Source organism: Cuculus canorus, chromosome 2 (assembly GCF_017976375.1).
Source record: "Cuculus canorus isolate bCucCan1 chromosome 2, bCucCan1.pri, whole genome shotgun sequence".
NCBI classification, from domain to species: Eukaryota; Metazoa; Chordata; class Aves; order Cuculiformes; family Cuculidae; genus Cuculus; species Cuculus canorus.
Window position 1 is genome coordinate 363319 of NC_071402.1, and position 25590 is coordinate 388908.

General features: G+C 59.3%; 1 protein-coding gene across 2 annotated transcripts; it reads left to right on the forward strand.

Annotated features, from left to right (window-relative positions):
• Positions 1-24394, forward strand: PUF60 (poly(U) binding splicing factor 60). Of its 2 annotated transcripts, XM_054059088.1 has the most exons (11): positions 1-142; positions 7706-7801; positions 9490-9579; positions 10775-10825; positions 14824-14985; positions 15764-15856; positions 16697-16910; positions 17276-17466; positions 21046-21181; positions 22052-22287; positions 23944-24394. In XM_054059088.1, exons 1-11 carry the CDS (start codon positions 116-118, stop codon positions 24241-24243), a joined length of 1596 nt encoding a protein of 531 aa, XP_053915063.1. In that variant the 5' UTR covers positions 1-115; the 3' UTR covers positions 24244-24394. The 2 variants fall into 2 exon arrangements, with proteins under 2 accessions (XP_053915063.1, XP_053915064.1); XM_054059089.1 differs by lacking the exon at positions 10775-10825 and having other exon boundaries at positions 2-142.
• Positions 24395-25590: the final 1196 nt, after the last annotated feature.

A 25590-nucleotide genomic window follows, 5' to 3' on the forward strand; every position in this document is an offset into this window, starting at 1 on the left:
TCGCGAGAGTTCTTCATCACTCCCTTGTGCTTTCTCCGAGATCACGTGAGATTTCCTCTTCCCGCCTCCCGAGATCTCGCGAGACTCGCGTGCCGCGGCCGGCGGGGAAGACAAGATGGCGGCCACGACCACCATCGCCCTGGTGAGCGGCGCGGCCCCGGGCGGCCCTTGAGCCAGGCGGCGGCCTCTGTGGGCGAGTCTGGCCGGCGCCAGCGGGGCGCTGCGGGTGGGGCCGGGACCGGGGCCTCGGCTCTGGACGCTGCGGGGGGAGATGGCGGCGCCGCTGCTGCTGCTGTCGCTCCCGGTGCCGTTGGGAGCTGAGGGGCGGGGGGGGCTGGAGTTTCGCGGAGCCGCCTTTCCCCCCCGCTCTCCGTCCCCCCCCCCCCCGCTCTCCGGTTCCCCCGCCGCTCTCGGAGCTTTTCTGTCTCTCCTGGAGTCTCCCCCGGGGCCCTTCGGCCCTTGTTTGGTCTCCTTCTCTCCTGGGGCTTCTCTCATCTCTTGTCTACCCGAACTTCTTTTCCGCCTCAGAGCCTTTTCCTTTCCTCCTCCGCCCCGGAGCCTTTTCCTTTCCTTTCCTCCTCTGCCCCGGAGCTTTTCCTTTCCTTTTCCTTTCCTTTTCCTTTCCTTTTCCTTTCCTTTTCCTTTCCTTTTCCTTTCCTTTTCCTTTCCTTTTCCTTTCCTTTTCCTTTCCTTTTCCTTTCCTTTTCCTTTCCTTTTCCTTTCCTTTTCCTTTCCTTTTCCTTTCCTTTTCCTTTCCTTTTCCTTTCCTTTTCCTTTCCTTTTCCTTTCCTTTTCCTTTCCTTTTCCTTTCCTTTTCCTTTCCTTTTCCTTTCCTTTTCCTTTCCTTTTCCTTTCCTTTTCCTTTCCTTTTCCTTTCCCTTCTCCCCCTCTACCCCGGAGCCTTTTCCCTTTCCTTTTCCCTTTCCTTTTCCCTTTCCTTTTCCCTTTCCCTTTCCCTTTCCTTTTCCCTTTCCTTTTCCCTTTCCTTTTCCCTTTCCTTTTCCCTTTCCTTTTCCCTTTCCTTTTCCCTTTCCTTTTCCCTTTCCTTTTCCCTTTCCTTTTCCCTTTCCCTTTCCCTTTCCCTTTCCCTTTCCCTTTCCCTTTCCCTTTCCTTTTCCCCGCCCCGGAGCCTTTTCCTTTCCTCCTCCGCCCCGGAGCCTTTTCCTTTCCTGGGGCTTTTCCTACTCTGCTGTCCTGGCACCCGAGTTAAGCTTTGCGCTGCTGTTAAACCTCTTCCTGATTGGAGCACGAAGCATTGGGTGACCATGGATATAATTTCTTTCTATATTCGGCTGCTCCTTTTCCACATTCATGCGAGTATCCTGACAGAATTCGTTCCTAATTGTCCTTGTGTCCTCGGGAACACTTTTGGGATGCTCCTGAATGGACCTTGTGCATTGCAAGGAGCAGAACTCCCTCCTTTGTTTTCGGTGCAGGTTATTCTTCCCCAGAGGGAATCCCAGTGCTCCCATAGTGACTTGGTCTCATGGGTGCCGGTCCTTCTGGGTCTGGATAACTGGAGTTGTGTAAAACAGGAGTGGGAAAGCTCAGTGCCGGGGCTGCAGGGAAGGCAGCCTGGAATGTAGCTGTAGCATCCAACAGGATCAAAGGAAGCGCTGGGTGGGAAGAAGCACCAGCATGGCACTGGGATACGGCTCCTGCCTCTTCCAGTTGTTGTTTTCCAAGTAAACATTGGATTTTTCTCGGGAATGGATCCGATTCTGAAGCTGCTCCATGTTTCCTTAAGGGTTTCCCTTTGAACTCTGTGGGAATTCTCTTTCATGGTGTTCCTTTATTGAATTTGGGGGCAAATGGGAACAGCTCGCTTTGCTTCCATCCCATCTTTGTTTAATTAGGGCTTCGTTAGGTGAATTAGCCCAGCTGGGCTGATGCTGGGAATGAGCGCGTGGGATTAAATGCAATTCCAGAGATGGTTGAACAGAGGGAACGTTGCGTTGCTTTGGATTGGGTTGGCTCATCCAAACAAATTTAATTAACGTTGGGTTGCTTTTCTGCAAACCCACCCTGCGGACTGAGAGCTGGGAGCTGAGCGGCCGTGACGAGCGAGGAGTTTGGTGGTGTTGGAGTGTGGGGAGGAGGCAGGGAGGGGATCTGCTTTTGCTAGGGAGGCTCCGTCGTGATTCTGTGTGTGCTTCAGGGCTTCCCAGCTCTAGAAAGACTGGGAACGGCTGCGGAGAGGCCAGTGGAGGGCTCAGAGATGAGGAGGGGCTGGAGCATCTCCCTCGGGAAGGGAGGCTGGGAGCCCTGGCTCTGTCCAACCCAGGGAGGGGATCCCGTCCATGCTGACCCATATCCGGCAGGAGCAGGGGGGCTGGAGTCTGCTCTGTGGTGCCCAGCGCCAGGACAAGGACACTGGGCGTGAGCTGGAGCCCAGGAATTTCCACCTGGATAGGAGGAAAAATCTCTTTCCTGTGTGGGATGGAGCCCTGGAAACAACTGCTCAGGGAGGGTGTGGTGTCTCCTTCTCCAGAGAGATTCCAAGCCACCTGGATGCACTCTTTCTTGGAGGGAACCCCTCTTCAGCAGGGTGGGACTGGAAGAGCTTCCAGCCCCAGCATCCTGGGATTCTGGGATATCCAGGGCTTCCTTCTCACTCCATCATCTCAGGATTCTGGGACTTCAAACACCAGGCATTCCAGCTCAAACTTGTGGCTCACAGCGTCCCGTTGGATTGGGCATCTGCATCCAGAGGGCTGAGCTCCGGTTCCAGGTGGAGCACTGCCTCGAGTGCAGCAAGCCTGGGTGAGCCGTGATTCCCCTGGGAGCCCCGGGAAGGCAAACTCTGATCCTGGATGAGCCATGATTCCTGTGACAGCCCCGGGAAGGCAGACTCTGGTCCTGGATGAGCCATGATTCCTGTGAGAGCCCTGGGAAGGCAAACTCTGGTCCCGGGTGAGCTGTGATTCCCCTGGGAGCCCCGGGAAGGCAAACTCTGGTTCTGGATGAGCCATGATTCCCCTTGGAGCCTCAGGAAGGCAAACTCTGGTCCCGGATGAGCCATGATTCCTGTGAGGGCCCTGGGAAGGCAGATCCTGCTCCTGGATGAGCCATGATTCCCCTGGGAGCTTCAGGAAGGCAAACTGGTTCTGGATGAGCCATGATTCCCCTTGGAGCCTCAGGAAGGCAAACTCTGGTCCTGGATGAGCCATGATTCCCCTTGGAGCCTTAGGAAGGCAAAGTCTGGTTCTGGATGAGCCATGATTCCCCTTGGAGCCTCAGGAAGGCAGATTCTGGTCCTGGATGAGCCATGATTCCTGTGAGAGCCCTGGGAAGGCAGATCCTGGTCCTGGATGAGCCGTGATTCCTGTGAGAGCCCCAGGAAGGCAGATTCAGGTCCTGGGTGAGCCGTGGTTCCTCTGGGAGCCCTGGGAAGGCAAACTCTGGTTTCGGAGCTGGTGGCTGTGTTGGCTGGAGCAGGGAAGCGGCAGCGGGCACAGGTGACAGCGATCTGGCGGCTGGGGGATGGATGTGGTAGTGGGGAATGGAATGCTCGCTCTGAACTTGCCGCTGCTGTTCAGTGGCATTTGGCTGGAGAAGAGCTCATCATAACCACTGTCAGCGATGGCTCTGTGGATGTGTCTGTCGCTCCCAAGAGGTGGTGGATGTCAGGAGCGAGGAAAACGACAGGGATTGGCGAGATGAAGGATTGTGCAGGAATACAAGCCCAGAGATGGATGGGAGTAGCTGTTTCATATCCTTTGCTCCCAGGCCAGGTGATATCCTAGCACCTGTAGGGTAAAGAGAGCCTTCCATGAACAGGGATTCCAGCTTGGTGGAGCGTCATGTGCTTTTATTCCCCGTGAGCTGTTACAGTGACAGGAAGGTCATGGAATGGTTTGGGTTGGAAGGGACCTCCAAGCCCGCCCAGCTCCACCCTCTGCCATGGCACAAAGGTGTTCGTTTTAAGCTTAGGGTGTGTTAAGCATCAAAAAGAGAGAATTCTTTCTGTACAGCCTCACACTGGGAGCTGAGCCGTGTTTTTCCAGGTGGGATCTTTCATAAACTGTGCTCTCATCCTGCTGGACATTGGGAGACTCTGCTCATCCAGAATCCCACGCTAATCCAGCGGGAGTTGTGCCGCTGTGGGTTTTACCTTGCTGTGCTGGAAAAACAGACCCACGGCTTGGGGTTCATAGTCCTTAGGAATGAACCCGGATACCACAAGAACCTCTTGCCTGATCCCTTGCTCCGTTCTTTCCAAGTTCAACCCAAGTGCCTCTGTCTGGAATCTCCTCTCCCTGCTGGAAATATTGGCCGCACTCTGATGTGACTGGGAAACCGGCCTAAGGAAAGGCCAGGGCTTCTGCGGGCTCCTTGGAACAGCTGGGATGTGTCCTTTGTTCTGGGCTGCTTTAAATCACCGAGGTTAGCTGGAAAAGGTTGGGAGTTGAGGACAAAGAACCTCAATGAAGAGAGACACAGATCTGGAGTTTTATGGATTCAGGACTTGCTTTCAGCTCGCTTTCCAGGCATGGATCTGCAGGAGGGCTGCTGGGATGGAAACGGGTGGGAGCCGGGGGTGCTCCGTGTCCAACAGAGCGTGGTTTGGAAGGAGACGGAGCTGAGTCTTGTCAGCTGGAAGCGTTCCAGTGCGGGTGATGCCTTCAGGTGCGGTGATGTTGATCCGATGTCACCGCGCTGCGTTATGTCAAGCCGTCAGCCAGTGTTTATTGGTTATTGATACTGTGGGAGAGCCACGCGGATCGATTGGAATACGGGATGGGACTCGTAGCTACTGTGCCTCCCCTGTGCTCTTCCTGCTCCCGTGACTGAGCAGAGCGTCCCCGTCTCGCTGGAGTTTTGGGTGGAAGGAGCCTTTGTGCAGAGGTGGTTGTGTGGCTCTGGCTGTGCCCGGTGCCGTGCCGGCCTGTCTGGCTGTGCCTGGTTCTCCGGAACGCTGCCGTTGTGGCACGCTGCACTGCCATCCCTCACCAGCTCCACTGGCTCCTTCTGTTCCTGCCATGACTGTTCCCTCTCAGCCCTCGTTTCTGGATCTGTTGTCACAGGCTGTGACGTACAGGCAGATTTCCCGGACTCCCCCTCCTGCAGGCGGATCCGTATGGGATTTCCCGCTCTCCTCAGAGAGTCCGGCAGCCGGAGCCATGGGGGTGGGAGGAGGGTGTGCTTGGAGCGAGGGGCCCAGAACTGAGCTCAGCATTCAAGGTGCTGAGTCCATGGGGCTGATCCCGTCCCTGCTCCCGCTGGCCACCCCAGGGCTGATCCAAGCCTGGATGCCGCTGGCCGTCTGGGCCACTGCCGGCTCGTGTTCAGCTGGTGCCGACCGGCACCTCCGTCCTTTTACACCAGGCAGTTTTCCAACTGCTCCTCTCCGACCCTGGAGCTGCATGGGGTTGTTCTTTCTCCACCATTTCCTTCTTGAACAGAATAATTCCCATTTCTTCCGTGGTAATTGTTGAAGTCAAAGTTATTCCCTGAATTCTGAATTCCATGTGAACGTGCTGGAGCTTCACTTCTCCATTACAGGCGGTGGGAAGGACTCGTGTGGTTCAAGTACTGTAACTGTTTGCCCTTTCCTCCTCGTTCTACCTGTTGATATACAAAAAACTGGGAAAATGCTGTAAGCGGAAAATGGGATCGTGAGGGAACTGGGGATTCTGGAGGAAAGGGGTGACCGCTCCATTGTCCTCGAATGCTGTCACAGCGGCCTGAAGGGGCCAAGCCGTCGGACATGCAGCGCCTGGCTCTCCGGTGCGTGTGCGTTTCCCTGACCGGCTCTGCTGTTCCGAAGCATCCAACGGCGCCAGTGTGCTGGACGGGGCGGCGCTGCAGCGGCTCATCCCCGCATCCGTGTCCGTTCCCTTTGGCTTGTGCTGCTGGCATGCAGTGAAGATGCTGTCTGGGTGCAGCCACGCGCGGGATCTTTTGCTTCTGGAAGTGTTCTTCTGTCCGAGGCTCCGGCTGTAGCCAAACCCAGCGACTCGCTTTTCTGCACGTTGGAATTGCGTTGGGGAGGCCCTGATGTGCCGGTGCAATTTCCTTCCCAGAAGAGGGATCAGCGGGTCGGATTCCAGAGGTGTTGGTGCCCCCAGGGAATGTCGGTGTTGTTGGCCAGTGCCACTGGGATCGTTCAGAAGGAGTGGAAGCCAAAGTAGCGGGAACATTCGCTGTTCATTCTGCTGGAATGCCACTTACTTAGAATCATGGAATGATTTGGGTGGGAAGGAACCTCAAAGCCCACCTAGTTCCAACCCCTGCCGTGAGCAAGGACACCTCCCACTGGATCAGGTTGTTGTAAGCCCTATCCAGCCTGGCCCTGAACAGCGGCAGCGCTCGCTGTTTCTGTTGCTGGAGTGCCGGTCACTGTGAGATCTGGTCTGTGTCCGAGGACAGCTCTGTTCCCGTGCCGGGACCGCCGAAGGGGCCTCTCCCTTTTCCCGTGCCGCACTGGTTACAGGGCACTTCCTTTGCCTTTCTCCCAGCAGAGCAGAGAGGTTCCTGTTCACGGGCCGAGTGCTGAGCCCTAGTTTGGCTGGGAGCAGTACGATGGCACTTTGGGATGCCAAGGAGTCATCCTCCGGGAGTAGGAATGATGTGATTGAGAACTGCCCTGCAGAGAAGGACTTGGGGTGATGGTCAATGAGAAGCTCAACACGAGCCGGCGACGTGCGCTCACAGCCCAGAAGGCCAATGGTGTCCTGGGCTGCATCAAAAGAAGCGTGGCCAGCAGGACGAGGGAAGGGATTTTGCTCCTCTATTCCTCTTGGGAGACCTCATCTGGAATCCTGTGTCCAGTTCTGGAATCCTCAACAGAAGAAGGAGATGGAGCTGTTGGAACAGGTCCAGAGGAGGCCACAAGGATGATGGGAGGGCTGGAGCACCTTCCAGGCGAGGACAGGCTGAGAGAGTTGGGGTTGTTCAGCTGGAGAAGAGAAGGCTCCGAGATCTTATAGTGACCTTCCAGTACCTGAAGGGGCTCCGGGAGAGCTGGAGAGGGGCTGTTCATAAAGGCTCGTGGGGATGGGATGAGGGGGAACGGGGATAAACTGGAGAGGGGCAGATCTAGACTGGACCTTAGGAAGAACTCCTTCACCATGAGAGTGGTGAGACAGTGGAACAGGTTGCCCGGGGAGGTTGTGTCTGCCCCATCCCTGGAGGGGTTCAAGGCCAGACTGGCTGAGGTTATGAGCAGCCTGATCCAGTGGGATGTCCCTGCCCACAGCAGGGCGTGGAACTGGATGATCTTTAAGGTCCCTTCCAACCCAAACTGTTCTGTGATTCCATGAACACGGGTGGGTGTGTCCCAGGCGGGCCTGGGCTGTACGATCCCTTCAGCCATACCGGAAAACCGCAGAGAAGTCCATTGGTGCTGAGCGTGGAGGGAATAGCTCTGTGTGGTGGCCTTGGAACCTGCTCGGATGTTGGGATTGGGAATCAGCACAGACGGGTAGTGTGTGTCTGGTGCTGAGTGTGGGAGCTGTGGAGGAGGATCCAGTGCTCTTGGAACTGTGTCCGTATGCACAGGATTGATCAATTTGCACCATCAATGGGAACCTCTCCTTGTGGAGTGCTGGAATGTTAAGGCATTTTCACAGATCACCGACGGGTTTGGGAAGAGTTTTTCCTCTGGCTGTGACACTGATGTGAGGTGTCATGGGTTTCTGGGATGAGGAATCAGTGCCATGGGTGGGAGCAGCATTTCCAGGTGTCTCCTCTGTTTCCTCAGGGCACGGAGTCCATCAAGATGGAAAATGGACAAAGCACGGCAGCCAAGCTGGGACTTCCCCCTCTCACGCCGGAGCAGCAGGAGGCTCTGCAGAAGGTGAGCAGACCTAAGGGGAGTTTGGATTCGCTCCTTAGCGCGCTCGGCTCTTGGGTTGAGGCGTTGGTTTTGCTGGTTCAGGGGGGGTTGGCATTTTTTTAATGCTCCTCGGTTACTGATTTTGTAAAAGGAACCTCACTTACCAAGAGCGCACAGGTAACGCCCCCGCTGTGGGGATTCCCACCCTCACGTTTGTGCCTCAGGATGACTTGGGTTGATTTAGAGATTATAGATGCTTTTGGGGGGGCGTGACGTGCAATTTGCTGCTGGGGTGTGAAGAGTGGTTTTATTCAAAACCGAAATCCCCACGTGTACAGCATCTCCAGCTCCCATTTAACGCCACGTACAGTCACCGCAGCCGCTGCAAGGAGCAGCCGGCACTCCACGCAGAGCAGGCTTCCAGTTGCTCCAGGTGCTCTTTGCTCTCTCCACACCAGAATATACGATGAAACCCCTCTGTGTTTCCCTTCTGCTCCCTCCCGCCTTGCTGTGACGGGAGCTGGTAGCACGCAGCAGGTGTTTTGTCCCATGGGAGTGAGCCTGTTCCAGCCCGGACAGCGTTCCGGCCAGCTCCGATCTCTGACTGTCCTCTGACTGTCTCGCCCAGGGGTGGGGAGGTTTCTGCTGGCTCCTGACCGCTCTCCTGGTGGGAGCAATGATGCCTGGAGAGCAGAGCTGGGAAAAGAGAGGAGGGGAAACGCATCCATGTGGGAGCCATGTGCTCAGCGCCCTCCGGCGTGGCAAGCAGAGCATTGTTCCAGACAGGCTCCGTGTGAGTGTTCCTATGGCGCAGAAGCTGCCGGGGTGTGTGTGTGTTTGGCTCACAGCGTGGAACGGCCTCCTTTCCTCTGGCTTCTCCGTAGCTGATGGCTGTAAATCCCCTTGTCCGTTTCCAGGTTTCCGAAGCGCACGTCTCACATCCACGGGTTAGAGCCTGCCGTTCCCTGGCACCTCCCAAACTCGTACGGCCATGGAAAGCAGGTGCCGGAGGGGTTGGCTGCGCTGTTTGTCCCGTCCCCGGGAGCAGGCACACGCGTGGGCATTAGGTTTCCCTGGCACAGAGCCTCCTTGCCGGCGCCGCTGGGTGCGGAGCTCGGGCTCTGCCTGGCAAAGGAGAGGCAAACGGACCTCGTGTCCGCAGAGAAGGAGCCAGGGAAGGAGAGCTGGAGCGTTTCCGTGGGCCAAGGCAGCGGGTTCTCCCGGGTAGAATAGGGCAGAGGCGATAGGAGAGAGGTGGAGCTCCAGTCCCGAGACTGGACGGGGGGTTTGGAGCCCCCTTCCCACTCGTAGACCCTCTTTGTCCCCAATGTTCTCCGAGTGGAGAGGACTGGAAGGAGGCTCTGCCCTGGCCTTCGTCCCCAGGTAAGGTGTGGTGGTGGGCTCCGAGGGGAAGAGGGAAACTGCCCAGCGCGTAGTGCATGCTGCTTCCCAAACGCCACGCCTGCTGCGGACGGCGTCTGCCCAGACCTCGCCTCAAGCGCTGCGCTGCATTTCAGGGCCCACGGCTCCAAGATGCAGGCCAGGACGTTAGCGAGCTGACGCACGGAGCACCGTGGTGCTTAGGGCCGGAGCGCCGAAGCGTGCCGCTGGCAGCCAGTGTGTGGTTCCGGGAGCCATGGTGTGAATCCGGACGCCGCTCCCTGCTCCGTGCCGTGCCCTGTGACGACAGAGTCTGTGTTTCTCCCCAGGCGAAGAAGTACGCGATGGAGCAGAGCATCAAGAGCGTGCTGGTGAAGCAAACCATCGCCCACCAGCAGCAGCAGCTCACCAACCTGCAGGTGAGAGCCCCGCCGGGCCGCCCCTTCTCTCTCCTGCTCTCCCCAGCGAGGTGGAGTCCTGTGCGCGCTCAGAACCAGAGCACAGCCCTGCGGCCCGCCCGAAGCCAGGCACACGCGCTGGGGTTCCCGCAGCGGGATTGCAGCCTTCCCTCCGCCGCCCGCTAGAGAAACCCCCTCCTCTCCGGCACAAACTGCCCCCAGTCCCTCCTCCAAGAGCAGAGCTGGAAGGGTTTCTCTCCTGCTGGCTGGGCAGGCGCCTCTTGAGATGCCGGCAGACAAGGAATTGGCTGTGGGTTTCAGTTCCAGCTCCCCCTTACCATGGTGTCTGGGGTTACTGGGAGTGTTTTCCTTTCCTGCAAGATCCTCCCACCATCTCTTCCCCTCCAGGCTCTCCCCGTTTCTGGCAGCGCTGCCCCTCCCCGTCACCCAGGCACGCTCCCAATTCCAGAGAGGTTCCGTTGGCTGTTCCTGCTGATGCTGGAACGCCCGAGCATGGGGAGAACCCTTAGCTGGGATTTAAATCTCCTTCCCTTCAGAGATTGGAACTGGATGGACTTTAAGGTCCCTTCCCACTGAAATCATTCCTTGATTTCTCAAGTGCATCCCTGGTGTCCCTGCCTGTGGCGAAGGGTGGAACTGGATGGGCTTTAAAGGTCTCTTCCAACTCGAACCGTTCCCTGTTTTCTCAAACGCATCGCTGGTGTCCCCGCCTGTGGCGAAGGGGTTGGAACTGGATGATCTTTAAGGTCCCTTCCCACCCAAACCATCCCGTGATTCTCTGATCCCGCTGCCTTCCCCTCCAAGCGAGGATTTTCCGGTGAGGAACCCCCTGGCCGCGCTTGCTGCGTTGGGCAGCTCCGGCCGTCAGGGCTGTGCCTGTTTCTGAGCGCCCGGTGTAGCTGAGGGGCTGGGGGTGAATCAGCCACAGCGGTTGCAGAGGTTCCTATTGCCTCGAGTGCCCCCGGGGAGAAGACCCTGCTTCCCGAGGCAGCAGCACAACCCCGCCCCGGGAATCTGGGGGCCTGGAATCTGCAGGGTCCCGGCGCCGGACAGTCCTTGGGAGCAGGCAGCGAGGGGCAAGGAAGGAGAGGCCTCTCCCGCAGGTTCCCTGTGCCGCCGCTCTGCTTGAGTTTTGACAAACAGCCGTAGTATGCTCAGCTCCAACAGACTGAACTCTGTCTTTACTGTCTTTCAGATGGCAGCAGTGACAATGGGCTTTGGAGATCCTCTCTCACCTTTACAATCGGTCAATAGCCATGTTCACTTCTTCTCGGGCACTTTAGTCAGGGCCTACCTAGCGTGGGGAAAGGATGTAGTGGTGATGCGATCCGTTAACGCCACCCGGCACAGCCCTCCCACATCCCCACCCGCTTTGGACGAGCACCACAAGCAGAGGCAAAGTGTAAACCCCCGTCCCGAGGAAGACCCTAGGCTGGGGGCAGAGCCGGGACACCGGCAGCCGGGGTCCTGGAGTCAGTTGGCACAGACAGCGTTAGCTTTCCAACAGTTCTGAACGCACCCGTGAGATTGTGGGAGCTGCCTTTCTAGGGACGCTACAGCTCCGAGGTCCCGACCTAAAACTGCCTGCCAAGGTAACCGCAAAGGGGCGATTTCCCGCGGAGCAGCGGGCAGCCGAGGCGCTGGGAGGACTGGGGCACTGCAGGCCTGCGCACGCGCGGCACCCAGCGTCACACGGCTCTGACCGCGCGTGCTTCCAGCCTAGGGGAACACGTGTCATGCCGAGAGAAAAGCGGGATGGGAGTGACAGGCCCGCAGGGAACCTGTGCGGTCCTTGGGAGTTTCTGATCAGTTGCCTCAAAGAGCTTAACTACCCGCAATAATCCACCCCCTCCTCTCTCCCAGCCCTGTGGGGCTGCGGCTGCTGCGGGAACGGTCCTGTAGCCCCGCTCAGCGGGCAAAACTTCACTCGTAAATTCAGTTGTACTTTTCCACCTGGCTGGAAAACATCATCTCCGCCTGGTGTCGGACGCAGATGGAGGCTGCGCTCCAAATTAACCTAAATTGCCCTGTTTGCCCTCCGTTAATGCTGCCACAGCCAGCAGGGTGGCAGCAGGGCAGCTAAAATAAGGTTTATAAGGGGATGTGAGTTTGCGATGGGACAGAAGCGCACGCGCCTCGCTGGGAATTGGGCAGAGCTGCTTTCTGAACCCTCCCGCCCGAGAAACTTCCGCTTCCAATTAATGCGGGCACTTACTCGGTAGCACAACCACATCAGTTTTACTTTAAAATAACCTGGCTCGTTATCACAGCTGGGCAATAGCTGAAAAGCGTGGGCTCATCCTCTAACAGGGAATGTTTAATTTCTCAGCCTCCAGGGCATTCCCAGTGCTGGGAATACCAAGACCTAATCCCTAGACCTCTCCTAAGACATTCTTCCCTGTCGGGGGAGCGAGGGGCTGCTCCGGTTCACTCGCTGTGGAGCGGAAACGGAGCAGGAGCCTGCTCCGGATTGCTTGCTGTGGGATGGAGGTGGAGCAGGAGACTGCTCCGGATCGCTTGTTGTGGGATGGAGCTGGAGCAGGAGCCTGCTCCGGATCGCTCGTTGTGGGATGGAGCTGGAGCAGGAGACTGCTCCGGATCGCTCGTTGTGGGATGGAGCTGGAGCAGGAGACTGCTCCGGATCGCTCGTTGTGGGATGGAGCTGGAGCAGGAGACTGCTCTGGATCGCTCGCTGTAGGACAGTGCAGTGTAATTGGGATCTCTGTCCTCAGCCAACGCCTCGTACCAAAGCCCCCCTTTTGCATCACCTTCTTTAATTCCGTGAGCGCTCCAAGGTGATGTTTTGGCTTCTCCTGAAAACAGCCATTTCGAACACCAAGCAGGAATGTTACATGGGTACAACTCTTGACTGCCGCCTTTATGGAGGCTGCAGATGCTTTAAACTCCATTTTTAGGTAGAGAAAGGCCGGGAGACAGTAAAATCTGTGCAGTGTGGCTGTTGAAAGCAATGGTATTCCAGCCCGAGTTCCTAATGCTGCCGTGTCTTTAGTTCGCAGGCACGCGTTGTGTCATTCCCCGGCTCCTGCCAGTGATCCACATGTGGCCGTAGGTGTCAGGGTCCACGTCAGCTCTGCCCTTTGTGGGTCCCAATCCCAAGCAGGGGCTCAAATCTCGAGCGCAGGTCCAAATTCTTAGTGTGGATCCGAATCCCAATCATGGGTCCCAATCCCAAGCAGGGGCCCGAATCCAGATCGTGGGTCCCAATCCCGAGCAGGGACTTGAATCCGGAGCATGGATCTGAATCCTAGGTGCGGATCCAAATCCCAATCGTGGGTCCCAATCCTGAGCACGGGTCTGAATTCCTGGCGTGGATCTGAATCCCGATCATGGGTCCCAATGCCCAGCGCATTGCTCACATAGCAGAGTCCTCCCAACTCCAGCCCAGCCACAGGGTGAGATGTGGATTTCCCTCTGGAACAGCTGCTGCCAGGGGAGAGCACGGATCCCCCTTTCCCAGCATTGATAACTTGGAAAGAGGGAATGTCCTCTTGTAGACACACGACCCTTCCGGGCATGAGGAATCCCCGAGCTGGGTGCAAGGCGGCCGTCTCCTGTCCAAAAGTGCTCCCTGTGGAACACGGGGTGGCTGCCACGGGCTGGGGCTCCGGGGATGAGCACAGTGGTGGCTCTGAGGCCACAAACTGCGCCGGAGCTGGGAATGCGTGGGAGACTTTGGGAGCCCTCGTGTCCACAGCCCCCGGGGTGCCCGAGCCACAGTCCTCCCAGTCGCAGCACCGCCAGCTCATTGAAACTGGCCTGGTTTTAGCTGTGAAACACTTCAGCGCAGCCAGGAGCGAGCGTAAAGTCCAGCAGGAGCAGCGGTGTGGGGTGAGAGCCTTTCCCATTCCCAGTATCCCTGCTGGATGGGATAAAGGGAGTCAAACCGTGGCAGTTTGGTTCCTCCCGTGGTTGATGTCGATCCCATGCAGGTGCTGTGAGGGAGGAGGGTTCCTGCACGAACAGTTTGTGTCCCTGTGATAGTCACGGATAAACACTGTCCCTTTTGGTTCTCCCTGTGAGTCGCAGCCTCCCCGGCCGTGTCGGAGCTCGCTGCTACGGCATTCCGAAAGCAGGCTGCTGGGAAAGGCCTGGGTGGAAGCAGTGGTGCTGGGGACGAGGGGGTCGTTGGAGCTCCCTGCTGTGGTGCCGGGAAGGGAGAGGTGTCCCAGTTCGCGCTGCCCGTGCCTGCCCTGCCACAGTCCGCAGCCCTCGCTGCTCCCCGTCCATCCGCCCGCTCCAGGCAGGATAGGAGGGAAGCCTCGTGCCCATCTCCGGTGTGGGGAGCTCCTGCCTTGGCCCCGAGCTGTGCTCTAGGACACGCCGGCCGGAGCCGGGCTGCTCCGTAGGCAGCGTCTTCCCCGAGCAGTGTCCGTTAGGAGCAGGTCTAGGAGCGCAGTGAGGGCGAAGTGATGGGAGGACACTGCTTCTGGGATGCCGGCTCTAAGAAATCCCTGGGTTTGATCGCAGTCAGGTTGTCAGGCGCAGGCAGGAGAGGAGAGCACAGAGGCCTCTGCACCGGGATGCTGCGGGCAGAGGCGCTCGGAGCCGGTGTTGGCAGGCAGGGATGAGTACTGGCACCACTCGCTAACCGCGACGTTCCCTGTAACGTTCCACGCCTCTTGCTTTGCCCTCGGTTTTTCCGGGTGGTGGAAGCGGTGCCCAGTACTGGATCTCGTCCTGCCTGGGTCGGGAGGGGGTGTGCGATCCACGAGGGAGAGGGGAGGAGGTTCTCGATCCTGTGCTGCCGGGGAGGATGGGGAGGGCGCAGCCGGCACTGCTCGGCGCTGGATCCCGTGCTGTCCCTACGGGAGGGGAGGGAGGGATTGCAGGTAGCGTCCAGCGGTGAGGCCTTCGCTGCTGGAGGGGGAAGCGGTCCCAAAAGGAAGTTATTTCCTCCTCCTGCAGGCGTTGCTGGAGCCGCAATCGGGCCTGGGGGAGGGGGGACACACACCTTTCCAGCGGGGCTGGATTCGGGCTCCCGAAGCGGAGACCACGCCAAAGCCTTGGCCGCCCCGGGAGCGAGCCATACGGCTCCTCCGCTCCAGCAGTCTGTGCATCGAGCAGGAAAAGACTTCTTACCGCTGCGAGTGCCAGGCTGCACCGCAGCCGGCGAGGAGCTCCCGCCGCTGGGTCACAGCTCCTGGGAGGGAACAGGGATGGGGCTGAGATCCTGGCGCCGTGGCCGCCCCGGCTCTAACCAGACAGTTCTTCTTTCCGCTACAGATGGCGGCGCAGAGGCAGCGTGCCCTGGCCATCATGTGCCGTGTCTACGTGGGCTCCATCTACTACGAGCTGGGCGAAGACACCATTCGCCAGGCCTTTGCCCCCTTCGGACCCATCAAAAGCATTGACATGTCCTGGGACTCCGTCACAATGAAGCACAAGGTTGGTCAGTGGCCCTCGAGGAAGGGCTTTCCTTCTCTTCCTGATCATAGCCCGGAGAAGAACGTATCCTAGAAGACCTTAGAGCACCTTCCAGTCTGGAATGGGGCTCCAGGAAAGCTGGGGAAGGGCTCTGGATCAGGGAGTGCAGGGATAGGATGAGGGGAACGGTTTTGAGCTGAAAGGGGGGAGATTGGGGTGATATCTCAGGGAGAAATGTTCTCCTGTGAGGGTGGGGAGGCCCTGGCCCAGGTTGCCCCGAGCAGCAGTGGCTGCCCCATCCCTGGAGGGGTTCCAGGCCAGGTTGGATGGGGCTCGGAGCCCCTGATCCAGTGGGAGGTGTCCCTGCCCGTGGCAGGGGGTGAGACTGGGTGGGGTTTGAGGTCCCTTCCCACCCAAACCACTCCACGATTCTAGGAAGGAGCCTTTGTTCTCGCAGAGTCCAGGCAGCTTTTAGCACTTTAAGATCAACGTTTGTGGCTGCCGACTCCGCTTCGCTTCGCGGGTTCTGTAGTGGGACCAGATGTGCGTGGGGTGGTGTGCATGGAAGATACCATGCGGTTGACCATCCTGTCTGCGGTGCCCGCGTGCCGGGAGGCCTCTGCGGGAGCCCGGTCAGCGCCTGGTTTCCTGCTTGAGTGAAAATCTTCTTTGCTGAAACAACTTCTTGGGCCAGGACAGCAAAGATTTGGTACCCGGGGAGCCGTGGTCGTGGTAGCTCGGCGAGGGGTTTGAGACAGCACCACTGATGTGGTTCCACAAGCGCTTCCTTGTGTCCTAGGGCTTTGCCTTTGTGGAATACGAGGTCCCCGAGGCCGCGCAGCTGGCGCTGGAGCAGATGAATTCCGTCATGCTGGGGGGCAGGAACATCAAGGTGAGTGCTGACAATTCCTGCTCCTCTGCACTGCCAGGAACGGGTTTGTGCTCAGAAACGCTCCGTGTAGCTCAGAGACGTGGGAGATAACCTAAAGCCTGTCGCGATCCACCTTGTTCTGTCCTGATCAGCCCCACTTTCTCCCAATAACCCACATCTGCTCCGTGGCAGACCCTGGTATTCAACCCATTTATCCAGTGGCTCCTGGTCTCCTTCTCCCTGCAGAGAAGCCCCCAATGCACCGATAGAACCCAGGGAGTTATTTTGGGAAGCCAGCTCCATTTTCCTCACTCACCCCCAGAATGGGCACAAAACCAAGGTGTTTCTTGATATTTTCACGCCGACGCCTTATCTCGTGCCCGTGTGGATGGGAGATGAGCTCCATCGGGTCTGCGTTGCCCAGAGGAGCCGTGGCTGCCCCATCCCTGGAGGGGTTCCAGGCCAGGTTGGATGGGGCTTGGAGCCCCTGATCCAGTGGGAGGTGTCCCTGCCCATGGCAGGGGGTGAGACTGGATGGGCTTTGAGGTCCCTTCCAGCCCAAACCATTCACAATTCCATGATTTTATGTTTTGCTCTTGGAATTGTTCCCAAGTCCTGGAAGCTGGTCTCAGGGAACAGAAAGGAAGGAGGGAGCAGAGTCTGTCCCAGCTCTCAGGACCTCCAGAACCCCACGTAGCGCAGGTTGTATCCCGGAGCCGTTGCCCTTGGCTCAGTTTGCCCTTGCGTTAATTGGTCTGAGAAAGCAGTGGAGTGAAGGGGTCCTTCTCCGCTGTCGCTCCGGGTGAGCCGCGCTGCTGCTGCTCCTCGCAGCGCCTCACGGGCCGCTCCCTGCGCCCGCAGGTTGGGAGGCCCAGCAACATCGGGCAGGCGCAGCCCATCATAGACCAGCTGGCGGAAGAGGCTCGGGCCTTCAACCGCATCTACGTGGCCTCCGTGCACCAGGACCTGTCAGACGACGACATCAAGAGCGTGTTCGAGGCCTTCGGGAAGATCAAATCCTGCACGCTTGCCAGGGATCCCACGACAGGGAAGCACAAGGGCTACGGCTTCATTGGTAAAGCGGCTGCTGGGCGTTTGTGTGGGGCTGGGGACACCACTGGGAGCGGCCACGCCGGGCTTAACTCTGAAGGAGGAATAACGTTAACCGTGGGATAAAAATGGATGTGGAGCAGGTCTGTGCCCACACTTAGAAACACAAAGAGCAGCCGGGTATTTTCGCTTGCGGTTGCGTAGGCCGAGTGATGGCACGATGCCCACCGCTCTCAGCAGGTGGTGATCGGAGGGGTGCAATGAGCACTGAGGGCCTGCGCCCCCCGACACTGAGCTGTCGCTCTCCAGAGATTCAAATCCCGGCCGCGCAGCGGGAGAGGGGTTGAGTGAGGAGTGAATCCTTGGTAACCGTTCCTGTTCTCGACGCAGAGTACGAGAAAGCGCAGTCTTCCCAGGACGCTGTTTCCTCCATGAACCTCTTTGACCTCGGGGGACAGTACCTCCGTGTTGGAAAAGCGGTGACGCCGCCGATGCCTCTCCTGACGCCGGCGACGCCGGGTGGATTGCCTCCAGCGGCGGCTGTTGCTGCAGCAGCAGCCACGGCCAAGATCACGGCACAGGTACGGCACGGGCTGGCGTGTCTCAGCCAAGGGGTCGGTGGGTGGGAAACGAGCAGGCGGACTGTTCCTGCCGGTCCCGCACCAGGAACACAGCGTGATGTGTGTAGAGGCTCAGCCGTGACGCTCGTGAGGATCTGAGACCCCGGTGTCCTGGATCAGAGCCTGGCAGAGCCGATCAGAGCTTCGTGTGAAGGAATAGCCGGGGAGATGGGAGGGAATTCCCTGTCTGGATGCGCAAATCAGAGCTTAGGGAGGAGGTTATGGCCAAGGCTGGAAGAGTGCGTAGGAGCACACGAGAGGGACGGACTAACGAGGGCAGGGATAGTGGCACGAGCAGCACCCTGTGTTTGGAAGACTCTGCCCGCGCCGTGGGATGGCAGACACGGTAATGGTCTCAGGGTGTTGGGAAACAGGGAATGCAGGGGCTGAGTGGAGCTGGGAGTGGATGCCAGAGCCGGGGGTTCTCAAGGGTCGTTTGCTTGGAGTCACAGAAGCTCCTGGCTGTGATGGAGGAAGGGGCTTCCTCCCAGGAAACATTCCTGATCAGGCTGGCGGCTTCTGAGGACTCTGATCCAGGTGGAGATATTCCTGCTTGCTGCACGTTGGGGTGGATGGGATCCTTAAAGCTCCCTTCCCACCCAAACCACTGTCTGACTCTGGGATAAGGTTCCCTTCGAAGGCTCCTCTGTGTCTGCCCTGGGCAGCAGAGCCTCTCCCCGTGGTGCCAGAGCCACGGAAAGGAACAAATTCCAGCGCTGTTTGGTTCCGGGAAGCTCTCGGGCAAAGTAATCGCCGAGGTGCGCAGCCCGTGCCGGCTCCTGCTTGGCTGCTGGGCCGATTTTGTGAGCGGCTCCTTTCCCGGGATCCCAAGGGCTGAGGCAGGAGAGGGAGGAGCAGCCGCTGCAGAACTGGGGGGAGCTGCATGTCATGGAATCGTGAATGGTTTGGGCTGGAAGGAACCTCACAGCCCACCCAGTCCCACCCCCTGCCATGGGCAGGGACACCTCCCACCGGATCAGGGGCTCCGAGCCCCATCCAACCTGGCCTGGAACCCCTCCAGGGATGGGGCAGCCACCGCTGCTCTGGGCAACCTGTTCCAAGGCCTCCACACCCTCACAGGAGAACATTTCTCCCTAAGATCTCACCCCAATCTCCCTTTTTCAGTTCAAAACCACTCCCCTCATCCCATCCCTGCACTCTGTGATCCAGAGCCCCTCCCCAGCTTTCCTGGAGCCCCTTTCCGTACTGGAAGCTGCTCTAAGGTCTCCCCGCAGCCTTCTCTTCTCCAGGCTGGACAGCCCCAACTCTCCCAGCCTTACAGTTCTTTCCTCCTCGCTGTCAGGGCTCATAGACGCCCGATGGGAACACAGAAGAGAAGTATCTGTGTAACCACATCACAAGTGAGACAGCCTGGGAAGCAACAGATATAGAGCATCCGTGGGTGGTTTTAGGTGCGTTTTCAGTAGTTTCATGGAAGTGTTTTGCCATTTCACTGGGTTTTCATCTTAAAACGGTGTTTGAGTACGGACAGTCCCAAGTATTTGGATTAGAGCCAGCACAGGGAGGTGCTGCGGGTATTGGGATTGCTGGAAAACCCAATCGCAGCGCAAAAGCAGGGAGGTTTGGGTTGTTTTAGCTGGGAAAGTGCTGCCGGGCACAGCAGGCGTTGGCTCAGGCGCAGCCTGCGTGAAGGCACGGAGCAACAGGGCAGGAGAGGAGGTATCGGCCACGCGGACAGGGTCACAGTGTCCTGGGTTGGAAGGGACTCACAGGGAGCATCGGCTTCAGCTCCTGTCCCTGCACAGTCCCACCCCAATGTTCACCTCGTGTGTCCAAACGCTTCTGGAATGGCACCGTGACGGCTTCCCTGGGGGCTGTTCCAGTGCTCCACCACCTCTGGGGGAAGAACCTCTCCCGATGTCCAACCTAACCCTCCCCTGGCATCTTCCTGCCGTTCCCCGGGGTCAGAGAGAAGAGCTCAGCGCCGGCTCCTCCTCCTCCTCCCGTGTGAGGAAGCTGCAGAGCTGCGATGAGGTCCCCACTCCGTCCCCTCCAGGCTGAACAGACCCTGTGCCTTCCGCTGCTCCTCACAGGCTTCCCGTCCAAACCCTTCACTCCATGCCCTCCTCTGGACACTCTCCAGCAGCTTTAGACCCTCAAATTGCACCCAGTGCTCAAGGTGGGGCGAACCCCTTCCCTCGCTCAGCTGGTGATGACGTCCTGGATGCCCCCCAGGACACGGTTGCCCTCTTGGCTACCGCACTGTGGCTCGCGGTCCACTTGCCGTTGGCCAGGACCTCCGATCCCTCTCCGCAGGGCTGCTCGCCAGCCTCGTGCTTCCCATTCCGTCTGTCTGTCCATCCGGGACTGTTGTGTCCCGGGGTCAAACACAGCTCTGACCCCTGTTAAAACTCCACACGAGTCGCGATTCCCTGCTCTCCCGTTTGTCTGGAATCCTGGAATTGCTCATGAAACGTTCCGGTTATTGGGGCTGGGAAGCTGACGGAAGCTTCTAGCCATCGAAGCCGTGGAGCTGCGGGGGGTCCTGCCCGCGTAAATGGAGGTGGCGGAGGCTGGTGACATTGTTGTCCCACTGGGAATTTGCTGCGTTTGCTCGCCACGAGGCCAATTCCGTGCGGTTTCCCTGCCCGTGCCTCGAGGAGGTGGAATAGAGGGAGAGTTCTCGTTTCAACGGATTTAAAAGTGTGCAGCTTTGGGAAAGGGCAGCCGTGCTCCCCTTGCCCCGTCTCTCGGGCTTTGCCTGCAGCGTTCTGTGAGTCAGACTGGGATTCCTCTCCCGGCACATCCCTTGGGAAGCCGAGGCTGGGGGAGCTCCTGCCCCGCAGCCCCGGCGCTGTCGGAGCGATGGCAGTGCCTGTCAGGGTTCACACAGACCCGTTCCTTCACTCCGGTAAAAGCTGGGTTGGTGAAGGAGGTGGGAAGGGGTAGGGATTCCTCTTGCTCTGGAGTCGCCTGCTCTTCCAAACCACGCAGAGAATCCCTTGGTGTCTCCTTTGGCACCGGACCCGGCGGCTTCCCAGTGTGGGCGAAGCTGGAGCTGCACGGCCTGGGTTCCATCCAGGCCGGGCGTCCCCATTCCTGCCGGGTTTGAGGCTGGGGGATGCTTTTTGCTTTCCCTGGAGCTCTGGGAGCTCTCGTCCTCGGAATCCGTGGATCCAGGAATTCTTGGGTGTGGAAAGCACCAAGCCTCTGCCTGCAGGAATGCCGGGGAGGAGCTCTGTGTCCAGGAGGACAGGGACAGGGCGAGGGGAATGGATTTGAGCCGAAAGAGGGGAGATTGGGATCACATCTCAGGGAGAAGTGTTCTTCCGTGAGGGTGGGGAGGCCCTGGCCCAGGTTGCCCAGAGCAGTGGTGGCTGCCCCATCCCTGGAGGGGTTCCAGGCCAGGTTGGATGGGGCTCGGAGCCCCTGAGCCATGGGAGGTGTCCCTGCCCGTGGCAGGGGTGGGACTGGGTGGGCTTCCAGGTCCCTTCCAGCCCAAACCATTCCCTGATTCCGTGATCCTACCCTCAGTGCAGCTGCTTCGTGTGGAATTCACACTCTGCTCCCTTTCTGCAGGAAGCGGTGGCCGGAGCCGCGGTCCTCGGCACCTTGGCGACCCCCGGGCTGGTGTCCCCGGCGCTGACGCTGGCGCAGCCCCTGGGCGCGTTGCCGCAGGCCGTGATGGCCGCGCAGGCGCCGGGCGTCATCACAGGTAGGTGTCCTGGGCTCCCCTTCCTACCTCGCGGGACCGCTGCGAGCGCATGTCCGTCCCTTTGGTCGCAGGAGAACAGGGTGCTAAAGCCATCCTCCCTGCTCTGCTCTTCTGAGATGCTCTGGGTTCCGTGGTGTTCTGGGCCCCATGGTGTTCTAGGTCCCATGATCCCTCGGTGCCGTGATCCTCTGGATGCCGTGATACCCCAGGTTCCCATGGTGCTCTGGGTTCTGGGATGCTGTGGGTTCCGTGGTCCTCTGGGTCCCATGATGCTCCAGCTCCTTTAGGTTTCATGACCTCTGGATCCCATGGTCCTCTGGATTCTGTGACATTCTAGGTCCTGCCACGTTCTAGGTCCCACAACATTGTTCTAGGTTCCATGATGCTCTGGGTCCCGTGTGCCTCTGAGTTCCATGTTCCTCTGGGTTCTGTGTTCCTTTGGGTCCCATGATGCTTTCATTCCCACATTCCTCTGGGTTCCCATGATGTTCTAGATCCTGTGATCCTCTGGGTTCCGTGAAGCTCTAGTTCCCGTGTTCCTCTGGGTCCCATGATGTTCTAGGTCCTGTTATGTTCTGATTCCCATGTTCCTCTGGATCCCGTGTTCCTCTGGGTCCCGTGATGCTCTGGGTTCCCATGTTCCTCTGGATCCCGTGTTCCTCTGGATCCCGTGTTCCTCTGGATCCCATGTTCCTCTGGATCCCGTGTTCCTCTGGATCCCGTGTTCCTCTGGATCCCGTGTTCCTCTGGGTCCCGTGATGCTCTGAGTTCCCATGTTCCTCTGGATCCCATGTTCCTCTGGGTCCCATGATTCTCCCGTGATCCCGCCGTGTTCCCAGCCGCGTCAACCGTTTCTTTGTGCCGTTCCAGGCGTGACGCCGGCCCGGCCGCCCATCCCGGTGACCATCCCCCAGGTGGGAGTGGTGAACCCCATCCTGGCCAGTCCGCCGGCGCTGGGCCTGGTGGAGGTCAAGAAGGAGAAGGAGGAGGAGGAGGTGTTCCAGGAGTCGGAGCGGCCGGAGATGCTGAGCGAGCAGGAGCACATGAGCATCTCCGGCAGCAGCGCCCGGCACATGGTGATGCAGAAGCTGCTCCGGAAGCAGGAGGTGAGCGCCAGGGCCTGCGTTTGGATCTGCCGGAACACGGCACGGTTTGGGTCGCGGTGCAGGGACGCTGAGGGGTTCGAATCCCACCTTTGTTCCGATCCTGCCTTGGGATCCACGCGGGGCTTCTCCGAGGGCTCAGACCCATCCCGGGCCAGATGAGGCCTGGCAGGAGCCGGCTCTGATCGCTCGGCTCATAGAGCAAACCATGACGGCCTTTGGGCTTCTAATTAACGGGAGAGCAGCACAGTGTCAGGGGCAGCTCCTTCCAAACCCTGGAGCCCACCCTGCCCCCCGCCCTTTCCCGCGGGATGGGATTCCGAAGTGTTGATAAATCCAAATTCCCCGGAGGGCACAATGAGAAAGGGAACGAGCGACTGAGAGATCCAGAACACGGAGCAGCACGACGGGCTCAGCTCAGCCCTCGGAAGGGGCTGCGTTCCCGGTCTCGTTTGGCACGACCAGAGCCTCGTTCCTGGGCTGCCTTCTACACGGATCTCGGGAGCGTTCCCACTGGATCAAGCGGCGTTTCCGCTCTGTTTGCCGAGCACGGGTGACGCTGCCGTGTGTTCCCTGAGGGAGCCGCGGGCGCTGCTCGCGGCGAGCGTCCTCTATTCCTTCCATGATTTAAACCCCTCGGCGCTGCCGGTGCAACCATCGCACGGCGAACGCGCTTGGGAAGCGCTCGGTGGTGTCGGAAGGGTCTGGAACTGCTCCGGTCTCAGAGCTTCTTGATGCTCCCACCCTGCAGGGCCCCTGATGCGGTGCGAGGTGCCCCTGGGGTGGAACTCGATGGGCTTTGAGGTCCCTTCCCACCCAAACCATTCCATGATTCCACGATGCGGCAGAGCTGGGCGTCGCGCACGAAAGCCGCGGCTGCCCAGGGCGGCCGTGGGGTCCCCGTCCTTGGAGATGCTCAAAAGCCACCTGGACGCGGTCTTGGGCAGCTCTGACGGAGCAGGGGAGGTTGGACCAAGGTCCTCCAGCCGTGCCTTCACCTCAGTCCACCTGGGAACGGAGAGGAGCTCACTGCCGAGCCCCGGAGCGCCCGAGGGTTTGGGTGGGGGACGCTGGGGTGCTCGAGGACCCCCGAGTCCATCAGTCCCTGCTAGGGAAGCACCTGCAGGTCCTGGAGGTGTGAAAGACCCGGAGAATCCCTCTGCTTCCGTTGGAGAGGAGGAAAATGATCCAACTCCCCTCCCAGCGGAGATTGGAAGGCAAAAAGCCTGGAGAGCAACAGCGCAAGGGGAGTCACGGAGGTGTCCAGGTCACCTGCGTGTCCCGGGCGAGCCCAGGAGACGGACACGGCTTCTCCAGCGGAGGGGGACAACCCAGATCTGCTGGTGCTTCCAGTGCCTGCAGAGAAGATGAGCTCGTTTGTCCTTGAGAACTTGGGTTCCGTGGACTCATAGAATCGTGGAATGGTTTGGGGTGGAAGGGACCTCAAAGCCCACCCAGTCCCACCCCCTGCCATGGGCAGGAACACCTCCCACTGGATCTGGTGGCTCCAAGCCCCATCCAACCTGGCCCTGAGCATCTCCAGGGATGGGGCTCGTGGTTGCGTGGCGCCGGGATGTCCGGCGTCGCTCCAATGCGGTAGATTCCATCTCCACATCTCTTCGCTGCGTTGACTCCTCTGTCTCACCCCTCTCTCCACAGTCCACCGTGATGGTGCTCCGCAACATGGTGGATCCGAAGGACATCGACGATGACCTGGAAGGGGAGGTGACGGAAGAGTGCGGCAAGTTCGGGGCTGTGAACAGGGTCATCATCTACCAGGAGAAGCAGGGGGAGGAGGAGGACGCCGAGATCATCGTCAAGATCTTCGTGGAGTTCTCCATGGCGTCAGAGACTCACAAGGCCATCCAGGCGCTGAACGGGCGCTGGTTCGCCGGCCGGAAGGTGGTGGCCGAGGTCTACGACCAGGAGAGGTTTGACAACAGCGACCTCTCGGCATGAACTCTACTCCAGAGACTCGGCCGCTGCCCGCCCGGCCTCTCCGGGGATTTTTTTAGCCGCGTGGTGACGAGCGCTCCGGGGCGGGCAGGGCTCTCGGGATGTTCCTGTAGTTGGGATAAAGGCACAAAGAAAGTTCCTGTGGATGTGTGTGTGTGTGTGTGTTACCGGCGCCGTGTCCGCCAGGAAGAGCGGGATGGCCTCATCCAACGGGAAGAGCGGCGCCAGAGCCCGGAGTGGCGCAACAGCCGCCTCTGCTCCTGCCTTGCGTCGGCATCGCTTCGGAGACACCCGAGGCCAGATCCTGCCACCATGGGATGGGGTGGGATGGGATGGGGGCTCTCCAGGCTGGGCCGTGGAGGTTGGAATGCCGGTGCGAGGCTCTTCCCTAAAGGGCTTCTGTACGGACCACAAGGAGGGAAGCACGGGTGGTGCCGGGAAGGAGCGCTCGGCTCAGGACCCGCGTGCTGGCCTTGGAGTCGGGATCCAAGCATGAGTCAGAGCCGGAACGGAACCAGACGGGCCTTTCCGGAGCGCTCACATCCCATTTGTTCTGATTCCGCAGTCTGGGCCTCACAGCTGTGCTGATGGGTGCAAACTGCCCGTCTTATCCTTACCGTGCCGGAATCCGAGCAGCGACTCTGCTGCGGGTGTCACCGCGGCATTGGGAGCCAGGATTCCAGCAGCAATTCCAGCCGCAGGCGTCACCCCTGTGTTGGGAATGGGAAGGGTGCGGGTAGGTTACTTTTATGGGCTGAAATGCGTTTATTTTAGTGATCGTTCTGTGCTGCTAATGAGCTTCTGTTAATTGCTTTCGGTATTTTGGGTCTGCGAGGGCTGCCTGTGTGTGAGGAGCGCGGCGCCGGCTGGGAACGGCTTCGGATCCGCTTGGGAGTTCTGTAAAGGAGCCATCTCCGAGGAGCTTGAGCGGATCCCGAGCTGAGCCGGCAGCTGCAGGTGCTTCGAAGCCTGGGGAACGGCTGTGGAATCATGGAATGGTTTGGGCTGGAAGGGACCTCAAAGCCCTCATGGTTCCACCGCTGCCATGAGCACCTCCCGCTGGATCCGGGGCTCCGAGCCCCATCCAGCCTGGCTGCTGTGTTCCAGAGCTCCCAAGCACCGGATCGAGGTTTCCAGTCTGCCTTTACGTTTCCTGTTTGGTTCCCGCTGCTCCAGTATCGCCCGTTGGTTGGAGCCACCGCTCCTCCCCGTTCCGAGCTCCCCACCGGCCCTGCCGCTCTCTGCAGGTGCTTTGGCGGCCGAATTCCCTCGGGATCAGCTCCCTTCTCCCTGTCCTCTCCCCCAGCAGCTGCTCTCGGTGTTCCTTCGCTTCAATCTCCATTCCCTGAA